This window comes from Alternaria conjuncta, assembly GCF_024043145.1.
Source record: "Alternaria conjuncta strain BMP 0040 chromosome Unknown scaffold_3, whole genome shotgun sequence".
NCBI classification, from domain to species: Eukaryota; Fungi; Ascomycota; class Dothideomycetes; order Pleosporales; family Pleosporaceae; genus Alternaria; species Alternaria conjuncta.
In genome coordinates this window covers 1,142,570-1,155,045 of record NW_026250092.1, presented here as the reverse complement: position 1 = coordinate 1,155,045, position 12,476 = coordinate 1,142,570, and the positions used below count along the sequence as shown (strand labels likewise).

The 12,476-nt window shown below is 52.2% G+C and overlaps 2 protein-coding genes across 2 annotated transcripts; one reads left to right on the top strand and one right to left on the bottom strand.

Moving 5' to 3' along the window:
- Positions 1 to 1,863: 1,863 nt before the first annotated feature.
- Positions 1,864 to 2,792, top strand: J4E85_002363 (uncharacterized protein; the record flags this gene model as incomplete). Its single annotated transcript, XM_051466642.1, has 3 exons — positions 1,864 to 2,053; positions 2,103 to 2,122; positions 2,412 to 2,792. The coding sequence occupies 3 exons, from the start codon at positions 1,864 to 1,866 to the stop codon at positions 2,790 to 2,792; spliced, it is 591 nt and encodes a 196-aa protein (XP_051329497.1).
- A 1,072-nt stretch (positions 2,793 to 3,864) lies between these two features.
- On the bottom strand, positions 3,865 to 5,261 carry J4E85_002362 (uncharacterized protein; the record flags this gene model as incomplete). The annotated part of the gene is made up of 2 exons (XM_051466641.1): positions 3,865 to 5,163; positions 5,211 to 5,261. 2 exons carry the CDS (start codon positions 5,259 to 5,261, stop codon positions 3,865 to 3,867), a joined length of 1,350 nt encoding a protein of 449 aa, XP_051329496.1.
- Between the last annotated feature and the right edge of the window lie 7,215 nt (positions 5,262 to 12,476).

Below are 12,476 nucleotides of genomic sequence, written 5' to 3'. Positions count from 1 at the left end.
CCCCAGAGGTCTTCGTTCTCAAATGTCTCCATGTCATAACGTGTTACGATGCCAAAGTTGCTATTACCCCCTTTGAGAGCGGTGAAGAGATCAGCATTAGACGTCTTGTTGGCATTTACGATGCGACCATCGGCAAGGACGACCTGAAAATTGATCACGTTGTCACAAGACAATCCAACGCGAGGTGCGTAGTGAGATATCCCACCACCTAGTAGGTAGCCACCAACGCCGACGGTACTGCCTCGGCCTCCGGCTACCATACGTCCTAGTGGCTCAAGAGCTGCGTAGACAGAGCCCCATCTCGCCGCTGGTAAGATGCTTGCTACCTTGGAATCAGCATTGTAGGTGGTTCCATTCATGTTCAGCAGATCGATTGTGACGCCATCGTCGACGTTGTTGGCGCCAGGAATCGGGGTATGGCCACCAGATCGTACGGCAAATTTGCAAGTTTTCTGCGTGCTGGCAGTCGTAAGAGCCTTGACAATTGTAGCCACGTCCTCGGCGTTTGTGGGCTGCACGATACAGTTGGGCGACAGTCTGCTCTTTCCATCGAAGTAAGAGGCAATGCTAGCGTCGTACGCATTCTGACCAGGGTAGGTTACGCGCTTGGCTACAGGACTCTGAGTCAGAGCTGTGCACTGGAGAAAGTCAGCACAGCATCATAAGGTAACATAAAGCTTACACAGTGGGATTCGTTTTGAGCGCGCGTTGCGCTGAGCAGGGTCGCGGCGACCAAGGCCAGGCTCAGACAGAACATGATGCAAGAACAGTCGGTGAATGAACCTTAACGAGGAGGACGAAACAACTCAAAAATTTGTGAGTATTCGGGTCATCAGCCTTTTGATACTGATCTCATAGGTGGACTAGATACCCGCCGAAGATGTGAAAGCTCATTGACCGAGTCTGCAAGGTCGCGGATGGCTGCAGCCGAAAATGATCTCTACGCTTTTGGACCATTGCGGCAGATGCCTCCGTGCCGACAGCATTGACTCGACTACATCAAATCTGGAGTCTGCCGTGGGTTTTATGGAGAGTCTGGGCATAGTGATCATGGAGGGAATGGGGAAGGAGGAGCACCCATCGGAGAGACTTACCTAGGTACTGACCAAGCCGGTGCTAGTCCTAATTGGGTAACGCGCGGCCATTTCTAGGTGTCCGCGGAAGCACGGCTGCGGGCGGCATCCCCATGGAAGAATAGCACCGTCGCGGCTCTGCCGTCTATCAAGCGACACAACTCTCGATCCAATGAGATCGAGTACCGACACGGCTGAGTCGATGACTGACCCGCAACTCGTTCGCCTGCATCCTTCGCGCATGTTCCCCTTTCCTGGCCTGGTCTCGCAGGATTTCCCTAGCAGCGTGGCAGCAATGCCACAGAAGTTCGGCTGTGCGACACATCGGGACCTCTAATTCAAGCCACCGTATATCGCCTTGTAGTAACTGAAAGGCAATTCGATACGAGTAAAGTCTACCTAGGTAGGTACTCGATGGAGATGACCTTGAGACAGGCGCACCAAGATGTGATGGACGATACTGGGAGTCAACGCGTTGCCTGCAAGCTGAGTCGGAAGGATTGCGCTATCGATAAAGTTAGATCGAGATTCATCATTGCCATTACAGGGGACAGTATGGACGGGACGCATTGCATTATGCTTTCAGCCTCGCTCACGATAGCGGCACATGAAATGTCCGGATCAATCAACCTGCTTCGCTTAGGTGGATTACCATTTGGCTGGATCTGCCAAATAAGCTTGTTTCGAATCCTGCGAGACAGTGAGACTCAAATCGAAGTAATGTCCCCGTCTTGCTGTTTAATGCACCCCAACTGAGGGCTGCCTCCACAGCAAGCAATCTCGCAGGAAGATGGCGGATCTCACCCAGCCAATTGTACCCGCACCAGACGACTATGTGGTAGATCTCGAGAACCCACAAAGACGAGGTGAACTCATTATCCTCTGGATTGGAATCGTGGGAACGGTTATTTCCACGTTTCTGTTGGCTGTTCGAGCGTACACCAAAGTTGTATTAGTTAAGAAACTGTCGTCTGACGACTGTAAGTCTTCCCCATTCACGCAGTGCATCCTTACTAACAGCTGCGCCAGATTGCCTGCTCCTTGCCTGGGTAGGTGGTCACGATTCTTCTGTCAATGAAAGCTCATGGCTGACATGAGCTGGTCGTCGATTGGCAGGTCCTTGCCATACCTGTACAGTCACTCATCATTTGTAAGTTCTGCCCGTTGCTTCTTCGTTCTATAGAACGAGATTAACAACAGCATCGCAGATAGGGCACCCGCAGGTTTAATCGGTGTACATGCCTGGGAACTTACCGGTCATCAACTGAACACTATCGCAAAATTCGGTCTCCCGTCGGCAAGCTCGGCAGCATCGTTCGCTGACTTCCAGGACTCTAGATAACGCTGACGACCACTGTGCTGTACTCGCCAGCTCTCGCCTTCGCAAAGTTGTCCTTCCTCTGTCTCTATCTCAACTTGAGCCCCGCACGCAGCTTCCGCGCTGGAGTCTACTTCACCATATTCGTTGTCGTCGGGTCCTGTGTCGGCATCGTCATCTCTTTACTCGCAGCATGCGAACCGTTTGCAAAGAACATCGACGTGACCGTCACAGAAGGGCAATGCTTGAACAAAGCGGCGTTGTACATCGCTACTGGGGTACTGAACATCATCACAGATATCATGGTCATCATCCTACCTATACCCATGGTTTTGCGATTGCACATGTCGAAGGAGCGGAAGATCATGGTGATGGGTATTTTCGGTGTTGGCTCGATGTAAGCTTCCAGCTCCAGGTACGCGAGTATGACTGACTCATATGCTAGTACATGCGTGACGAGTGCGGTGCGTGTCGCATTACTTCCTCCAATGTTGACTTCCAAAGACGCCTCTTGGGACACTGTTTACCCTAGTCTGTGGATGTAAGTGCGCAGCTTTCGCCGAGCATCAGCTCTTTGCATCCCTCGCTGACAAGCTCCGCTAGCCTCATCGAAGCTAGTCTTATCATCATCACCGGTTCCCTCCCAACCTTGCGGCTCTTCCTCAGGCACGTCGCCCCATCTTTTATCGAGAGTTTTGAAGCAACTCGACCATCGGCAACGCGTCAAGACTTCGAATTCGAACTACAAGAACACGGAATGCTTGATCCCTATGAGGTTGAAGATGGTGCGTCTGAGAGGGAGATACTGGGAAAGCAATATGACGGGAGTGACAGCTTACCGCCGTCTCGGAGCTCGGAGCTAAGACGCTTTCATCAACAACAACTACTTGGCTCGGAAAATAAGCTTTGATAAGGGTCTGGACGCATTTTGCTTAGATGCGAAGACTATGACATCGCTTTCACGGAGTAGATTCTGTGTCACCATCTTTCACTCCACATGGTTTATGCCAAGCCATGCTTTTCAGTCTGTGCTCTTGGGCATTGCTTCAGCTGCCTTCTTGATATAAGATTGCGAGACTAGTTTCTGAGATGCATTATGTCGGGTCTTTCCAGCCTGGTAGCACAGCCACTCTGATCAAGGCGCTGGCGCACTAGTGCTATTGACAACCAAACTAGGCCACACTCCAAGCTAGCCGGCCGGGTACCTTGCATCCGCCCGCGCTATATTGTTGCGCCTCCCCTGTCAAATGACAGTTGACTATGAATGTCGATATTTCTTGTTAGATGGAAAGTCACTCAGGCGGTCATCAGCAAAGCGGGTCTGCAGAAGGGTGAAGTGAAAAGAATGTTTTGTTATCATCAATCAAATATCTGATGCGCTTGCAGATTTACAAAAAAAAAAAGAACCCCTAAAAGGGAGGCACCAAGGCCGTTAAATGAATGTTGCAGAAGTCATCCGCATCACACCCACATCTACCCATACAAAACCACCGGAGTAGCTTCTGCCGCCTTTGCGACCGTAGCCAGGGTAGACAGGGGAATCCACCTAGCAGCCACGGAGGCCTTGCTCTGCACCGGCGCCGCACCACCATCGTTGTTGTTCTGGCAAGTACCGCCGGAGCACTTGTGATAGATGCTCATCGCATTCGCACCACCACAGATCTGCTTGGCATTACCGACACAAGACTTGGTGCATGAGCCCATGATACCGGCCTTGGGCGCGTACTTGGGGTTGAGGCTGTTGTTGCAGAAGCATTCGTTGCCGTTCTCGGGTGCTGCGTAGGTGAAGCCGCGTGCATTGCAGTAGTCGACGCAGATCTCAATGGACATGTAGTCGTTGAAGGTCCATGAACCGTTCATCGCGCGGTCGCTCACATTGTCGGAGCCACAACCAACGTACTCCCAGCCCTGGATGGCGGTCAAGTCGTCGTGATCGGTGGAGCCGCCGTCTGTTGATGGTGTGGTGCTGTCTGGGCAACTTCCTGGTGTAGCGCGTTGCGGGCCATAGGTGACGGGGTTGCAGCCGGGGAGTGCAGCAAGCTTTCCACTAGTCTTCTCGTTGACCGATACTGGGATCTTGCAGTCGTTGCACTCTCGGTCGGTGAACATGGTCACGGCTGGGCAGTCTTCCACTGCACCTCCGGCGTCGTTGCAGTTGTCGACAGCATTCTGAAGCACCTTGACATCCCATCCGTTCAAGAAGTCGCCGTGGAGACCAAAGCCAGTTGCATCTCCTTGAGCGAAGACAAAAGGGTGCTTGCCATCAACCCACTGGTCGGCGAACAGGGCAGTGTCGTAGAAGATCTCGAAGAAGATCGATATCATGTGGACAGGATGCGAGGCGGGGCAGTTGCCGCTGTTGTATACGTTGCCCTCTGGGTAGCTCATATGACTCTTATGATCGGAAGGATCAAGGGTTTTGCCGTCCCAGCACTGAGGAAAGTAGACTTGGGCTCGCAGTCCACCTGGGCATGGGTAGTCGGGGAAACCGTTAGTTTCCGGTTTGTTCGCACCAAGGCAGTTGAAGGAGATGCCCTGGGCGGCAAGACTGCCGTCGTAGCTGCGAGTGAATGGGTCCCCGGCGACCATGCGGAAGCCCTCCGGGAAAGCGTGGAGTTTCTCAGTCTCATTGGTACCTCGACGCTGAAGGTAGTAGACGGTCATGCCGCCGTTGGTGTCATCTGGGTCACCCATGACCGGGACAGGAGCAAAGCCGGATCCGTCCTTGTATTTGACGTAAAGCTGCGGCATCCAATAATTAGACATGTCCTCCTGCAAATCGTTAGTCATGTAGCACCAAAACGAGGTGACTGTCTTACCTTGATCGTGCATGACGAGCACTTGGAAGCTCGGGTGTCTGCGTAGGTCATGGAGGCTTTGAAGGCCGCTCCGCCTGAGATCGTGTGGACATGGCCAGAAACGGCTCCAGGGTTGACAATGGGATCAAGTCGCTCTCTGACAGTTCGTCCCGGGCAAGACATTCGGAAGAAAGCATCTGAGGAAGCAGCAAGCCCAAGAGCAAGAAGAAGAGTGCTGGTGCTGAACATGTTGGAGATCTGAATAGAGAGTAGAAGAGAGAGGTGAAGATGGTAGAAGTGGTGTGCTGGTGATGATATTGATGCGTTGGAGACACGAGCTTTATACCGAAATGAAGGTAGATACTGCTGGTGAATGCTAGTCCTAAACCCGTGTGACAGATGTCAAAATGGAAAGCGTGGCACACTAGAAAGGTGATGATGTCGGATGTCTTTGTTAATCAGTAGCCCCGAATCCTTAGGTCAAATATATCAGTCTAGGCGCAGAGGTAGTATGTATCGGGCAGAAGATGTGAATTCTAGCCGGTGGGCGTTTGTCGTGGCTGTTTTCTCGATCTCAATCATCGCGCGAAGTCGGTTTCTGACAGCCGCCAAACGGCGTGTCGCAGTCCCACATTCATTACGCGTGACCTCACTTTCGAGTTAGGAAATTAGATGAAAGAGCAAATCGTGGCTTCCAGGATGGCTGTGAGACTTAGCGTCCAGACGCACGCTTCTGGACGTGTATCACCTTGCCAATTTGAAAGAGGCCATATCCACACGCCATTGTTTTCGCCGTCGGTCACCGAGATGCGTCCATCTCCGAAAAGCGACACTGGATAGCGCGAATTGCTGCATGCGATAGCGGTACATACGAATGGGTGTGCGGTCCAATCCCGCGCACGCAAAAGGCGCATGACACCTCGACTGAAATCTGAATGGCGAGTCCTATTCGTCCGCAGCCAAGAGATGACCAGTCTTGTGGTGGATCTTGAGAAATCCTGGCTCTATCGACTATCAAGCTTTTGTCCCTGGAGTGAAACCTTGTCTGAGATGCAATTCTTTAGCATGAACGGGGAATCCGGAAGTAAGGCCTGTCACAATATCGCCTTTTCGACCTCTTGCCCGGCTACAAAACCGTGAACGAGATCTAAGGGGAAAGGGAGCTATACTATCGAGTAGCGCTCATCGAAGGCCCTCTTTCAAAACTTATCCTAGATTCTTTGTTGCTGGTTCAGAAGAGACTACCCAAGATCAGCTTCTCGTGGTACTGCGATGAGCCACCCACCTCATGACATGTGGGCGGCAAGCCACTCGCAAATTCCGCATTACCAACAACAAACACAATGCCGACAATCCCCTTCATGCGATTGATATCAGGGACCATGCGGATGCTTACCATTAGCTCATTTCCAACTCCCGCGTTCATGCTAGAGGCAGTTGCCGGGCGGCCGCATCCCCGGAGTCGAGATGTTCGATAGCGTTGGTGCTAGCCGCAAACGGCTAGACCATGTCAAACGATTGCGATTGCGGACCCGGCAGATGGCCCGGGAACGTCTCGGAGCCCTCCCCACGCTCCCCTGCAGGACAAAATCCCATGAACTCCTTCATGAACATATACACTACCCTTCACTCACATCTGCCGAATGTGTTCCTGCGTCCTGAAGTCTCGTCGCCGACTCGTACCTTCCATCCACGGGACATGCCGACCAGCGCAATTTTACCTTTCACACAAGCCCCTCAATCTCTTCTGACCTTTGCGCCTAGGCCCTGATGTACTTTCATGCCACTCGGCCTCCATCACCACATTTGGCCTAAACATGTCAGTGACACAGCATCAGTATCAGCAGCCACCGACCGAATTATCGCGCTGATAGTGCTCTGTACCACAGTGCAAGTGGGGTTGATTAAGAGGCGAGACAAAGACAAGTACCCACCAGGTGGCGCATCACTTGATATCTACGAGAACTTCAAGGTGCATAGCGCATTCTGACCCCAGGTTTTTGCGCAGCCTCCAACAGACTGGGGTTTCTCTTTCCCATGACATGTTCCCCGGTCTTCTAACGCGACGTGGTTGCTGGACCGAGCCGGATCCGCGAGTACCATGGTACGATCCTGCCTGGGAACAGGTCACAACGCTGTTCGAAGGACCAGGTTGATGGGCCTGCAGGAACCGTCAGTCCAGTATCAGGGCTTTCGTCGCATACATCGTTCCCGACGATGATGTTCAGCAGGTGATAAAGATATGGGGTGCTACCGCCCTTTCTCGTGAAGTCGAGCGGCACTATCACTGTGCATGCGTCAAGAGCGGATGACAATTTAGACATTGCTATGGCCTCCTGTAGTGCATGCGCCGCACGCGGGAGGTCATATTTCCGGAACTTACGAGAACAGCTTGTATGAGTCGTCCGTCTCGCTCGGAGCGTCTTTCGTGAATCATGTCGTCGGGCGCCTAACAGACACAGTCAGCAACCGCACCTCGATTTAGGCCTCGGATTTTGACATGTGCTTTGCAGGCAAGCGCGGCCCGCATCTTTGCGCCGTTGACGGCGAAGCTCATCGTTAGCCTGCCTTCCGTTGTCCAGACTCCACCATATGAACCGCTCGCTACTCACTACGTGAGAACGCTATACTCACTTCAGCAGTTTACGCGATTATACCCAGAGCTCCGGAAATACGCATACGGAGGGAGCAAGCGTTGATACGGAGCACGAGTCTCGGCATTACCAGGATAGTATTTACCCCTCGACACGGTGGAACCTAGTCACCATCAACTCTGGTATTTCAAATTTTGGTCGGGTAGGCTGATAGTGCTGTAGATCTACTGACCACGCGTCATCCTCTTCTTACACAACACGTGCTGGGCTTGTGCAGGCTGCAGCTGTCTAATCCTGCTGACAACTCATCATGCTAGCTGGATGCAACGACTATCGTCTTTATTGCACAGTATGGTTGAGTTACGCCATAATCCACTTTTCACGTGAACCATGGCCGCCATGTCGTCAAACTCCGCCAGTATCGTCGTTCGAATGTGCGTTGACACCTCATCGTACATCAAATCGTACTGATATGGTATGAAATTCCACCCGTCTAAACTGTCAGCCAACTATCGAATGCGGGATTACCCCAGTATCGACAGCAAGAGGTACCTTGGAGTTTGGGCCCGTCGAACCTTCTACTATCAAGCAACTAGCAAGGACTTGAGGTTGATTAGATGCAAAGATGCAAGAGATGAATGACATCAAGGCTTTGAGCGAGGATCGCTTGGCACTATCGCGATGTGTTCACGCGACTATCGTACGACCAATTCTTCACATTGGTCCTTTTGTGAACGAATAAGCGAGTTTGGCTTTCTGGTTACAAGCAGCCGAACACTACACTTATCACTACTACGGTTATACTCGGTTACTCAGGAAATGGGTTCACGATGGAGGTGACCAAAGCCGGCCCCACTAAGTTCCCCGGCGGCTTTGCTCTCTGTTGTCGATAAGACCACGCCAAGCAGACCCCTTTAATGATTGGCCCTCTAGGCTTAAACTTGCGTTCACTACAACCTGGGTAGACGGTACGGGCGATCGGATAACGCGACGATATCCCAGCACCCCATATCGATGAGACCTCCTAACTGGAAAGCCACCAATGAGCTGATTGTCGAATGGTCGAATCACAGAGTAGCGCAATCGGGTCAATTCTCGCAACTGAAACGAGCTAGCACTTGCGGTCCCAACGTCCACTTCAACAGCTTTCAGCCACCGAATTCCAGACTCTAGGTCTCTTCGCGTGATAATGGGGTGAGCTCACCGCATTTCCCACCATGAGCCACCACCACACCAACGGGTGGCGGAAGCTATGCGGAACGTAAGACCTCGTAGTACCCGGAGCAGCTGTAAAGCTAACGGGGAGGCGGGTCTGTGGTCGCGTACAAACTATAGACTGACAAAGCGCTTGTGTCTGGTCGCGTTGAGGCTCATCTGAGGGGTATCAGGGGATGCCAGGCTTTTTGTCGCATGGCGTGTCTACGAGAGCTTATTGTTGACAGATTAGAATCAACACCTAAAGCAGTAGAATACGCTATCGAGCGTACGATCTGCTTGGTAAAAGACTGTACCATGTATGCAGCAACGCGACACATAGCCTGTTACCCCCTGGTGGGGCCCTCGAAGGGAGAGGAGGGGCACTGCTTGGTAAAGCAGTGTTTTTGCGATATGACGACTCTTCGGCGTCCCAGATCGTGGGAAGTCTGCCGGGGCGGCAGCGTCGGATCTCGCACCATCGGCATCCACAACACGATGTCGCAGCGGTCGACTCGCTCCCGAAGCGAGTCTTGAACGGCTGCCATTCTGCGACATTGGGACAGGCGACCCACGTGTACCCCGCGGAGCAAGGTCGCTTACACCTAGTTCTAGATCTAAAAAGAGTTGACAGGCTATCTTGAGGCCCAAGTGGCGAAGGCATCTACATGGCCAGTGCACATGAACAGTTCTTCACGTGCAGTAAGGCGGACAAGAAATGCGCGGGCACGTCAGATGTCAGATATGCCAGATCCGCGGGAGACGGTCATCAGCTAGGTTTGCTAGTCTCGAGACGATTGGTCGACGGGGGTCCGATCCGGCGCAGACTCATCACGACTTTTGGTACACTTGGATATGCGCTAAGCCTCACATCATTTCTTTCAGCCTGAACATTGCGGAACCACCATTCCCCACCACGTTCACTCCCATCCGCCCTGTTTCAACGGCTCACTCGGCGCGTAAAGCCACCAGCATCACTAAATAAGCTCACGGGTGCTAAAATACATGCGCTTGAGTAACTTCCACCAGTCTGCTCGTCGCGCAATCTCTACCACGACCAAACTTGTCGGGCCTATACGGACGTGATTAGTCTTCGTGTAAATACGCCAAGAACGAAGACTAAGACAGTAACATTTCGGAGTGACCGACGAAAGAGGGGACATGGCATGATATCCGTACAAAGAGACGCAGGGACTATTGCCTGAGGAGGGTTCGGCGTAAAAGGGAGGAAGAAAGGGCTGAAAGTTTCGCGCCCAAGACCCTAAGCGAAACGAGCCTGTATTCTCTCCCATCGATGAATCGATGATGGCCTGATCATCAAGAAGGAAGACAAGGACGAGCTGAGACGTTTTTGTGCTGACAATCAAGGCGCGGAGATTTAGCCACAGGCTACGGGTTACTGTTGAGTCCAGCTCGGTACCGACGAGAACGTTTCCTACTCGCCCAGCTCAGACGCCCTGTGTAGGAAAGAACGCGTCTGGACCGTTTTGCATCGAAACACCTCGCTGCATGGCAGAGGGTGTGGCTGTTCCTTTTGGAAAAGGCGTGGCGGACGAGGCTGAAATCTCGATGCAGTATCGCGGTGAAGTAAGAGTCAACAGCTCTCCACCGTCCACGCCACCCGCAGTCTGAGACAGCATGAAAGCACGTGGAGACAGACCAGTCGAGACGCTTGCTCGCACTGACAGCTGTATTGAGCACATAACCCCCGTTTGGCCCTCTCTTCGTCTTTCCCGTTCCATCGAAAAAGCGCGCTAGAGGGGGAAAAAGCAAGCTTCTAGTCACCTCTCTCTCCGCTCGGTGCCTCTCAAACTCCTAGCTCTGCTCGCGAAAAGAAAAAGCAGCATGCTAGTCGCCCCGAGGGGAAAGTAGGGTCTTGAACCTTGTTTCCCTGTCGTCACATCTCGTTGTAAGGTACCGAGCAGGCGTAGTCTGGTCAGTTTCCCGCGGAAGCAGACACCCTGAACCTGGCTAACGTTTGTCGCTGATGGTGGTGGGGCCAATCCCAATACGGACGCGTTGCTTCTGATGGAACTACGGTGGGTATGGGATGCTGATCGTTACGGGCGATCGGCGGTGCTTTTCTCATCGTTCGTTGATTGCGACGATGCGCTATTCTTTTGGAACTGGGGGGTTCAGGTTTAACCCCTTGATTGGTGTTGAGGACGTGTAGGGGTGCGTGTGTATATATGGAGGGTACTTTTCCCTTGTAGATGATCGCCATCCAACCATCAGCTTTTATCACTCTCATCAGCTTATCTGATTCAACAACCTCTCTACATCTTCTACAAGTCTCACCCACACCTCAACGACTTTTCCAACTGTTATCTATACAGCAGCCAAACCATACATCACACACTGAGGTCTCACAACCTCGCCAACCAAACAACCACCACACACATCATCAACATGCCATCAAAATACTTGACAACGCTTCCTCCCTGCCCGGGCCCACCACCAAACCGACCTCTTCCCCCGCTACCCTCATAACGCACAACACACACTTGTGCGGCAAAGGGACTGAGTGCGACATCGACACCCTCTTTTTTGTCGAGTCGATAGGCAGCAGGAGAGCAGAATACCCAACACATGTACGATTACGAACACCGATACGAACATGATACCGAAGTCGCGACTTCAATCTGGAAGGAATCGCGCGATAAGATGGGAGAGGGGTTTGATTCTGAAGACTTGTTAAAGTCGACATAACTCGTTGTACGAGCTTCTATTCTATGGAGAGCAGTTTGAGGAGAAAGGACGGGTATGACAGTAGCTTAGACAGCGAACACAACCTCGTTCAATTCAATGATGAAGTTTCATTCACTACAACATGCAATCTGCGCATTCTCTTCCGTGACAGTTGCGCAAGATGTGTAACAGCTAATCACCAACACGACTTCGCCTACCCGCCACTGTCAGTCTGCATTCTCTACCGTACACAGTGCACAGCGTCTTTTCGCGACAAGTCCACAAGAAGTGCGTATCAAGTGACTACGCAATACAGCCTCGCACCCTACCCACGATCTCCACGCCAGATCCTCTGTCATACAGACAGCATACCGCTCTTTGTGACATCTCCGCATACTATACGTATCAAGTGACTCCCCATACAGCCTTGCTTCCCACCCCTACCCTGTTAGATCCCCAAGCGCACATGCCACATGCGCGATGATCTGCTCCAGTATGTCGTGCAGCCTCGCCCCACCCCTACCCCCAGCTTATCAGATCTTCTAGCCTCCAGCTCACCGATCCAAGAGATCAGCATGGCGAACACCCTTCAACGGACCGGGACGTGTATCTTGGTATACTACGGCTATCCAGCTGGAGTAATATTAACCGGCGGAAGCATGTAGCCTACGAACGAAGGAAGCTGGGGAGGAAGAAGGAACGAAGAAAGCTTGGAAGTGATCACATGCGGAAGTTGACTATTCCCATTTCGTGTATCACGAACACCTGGGCATGCAGCCTAAAAGGGAAGGGAAGAAGGAATGGTAGAAGT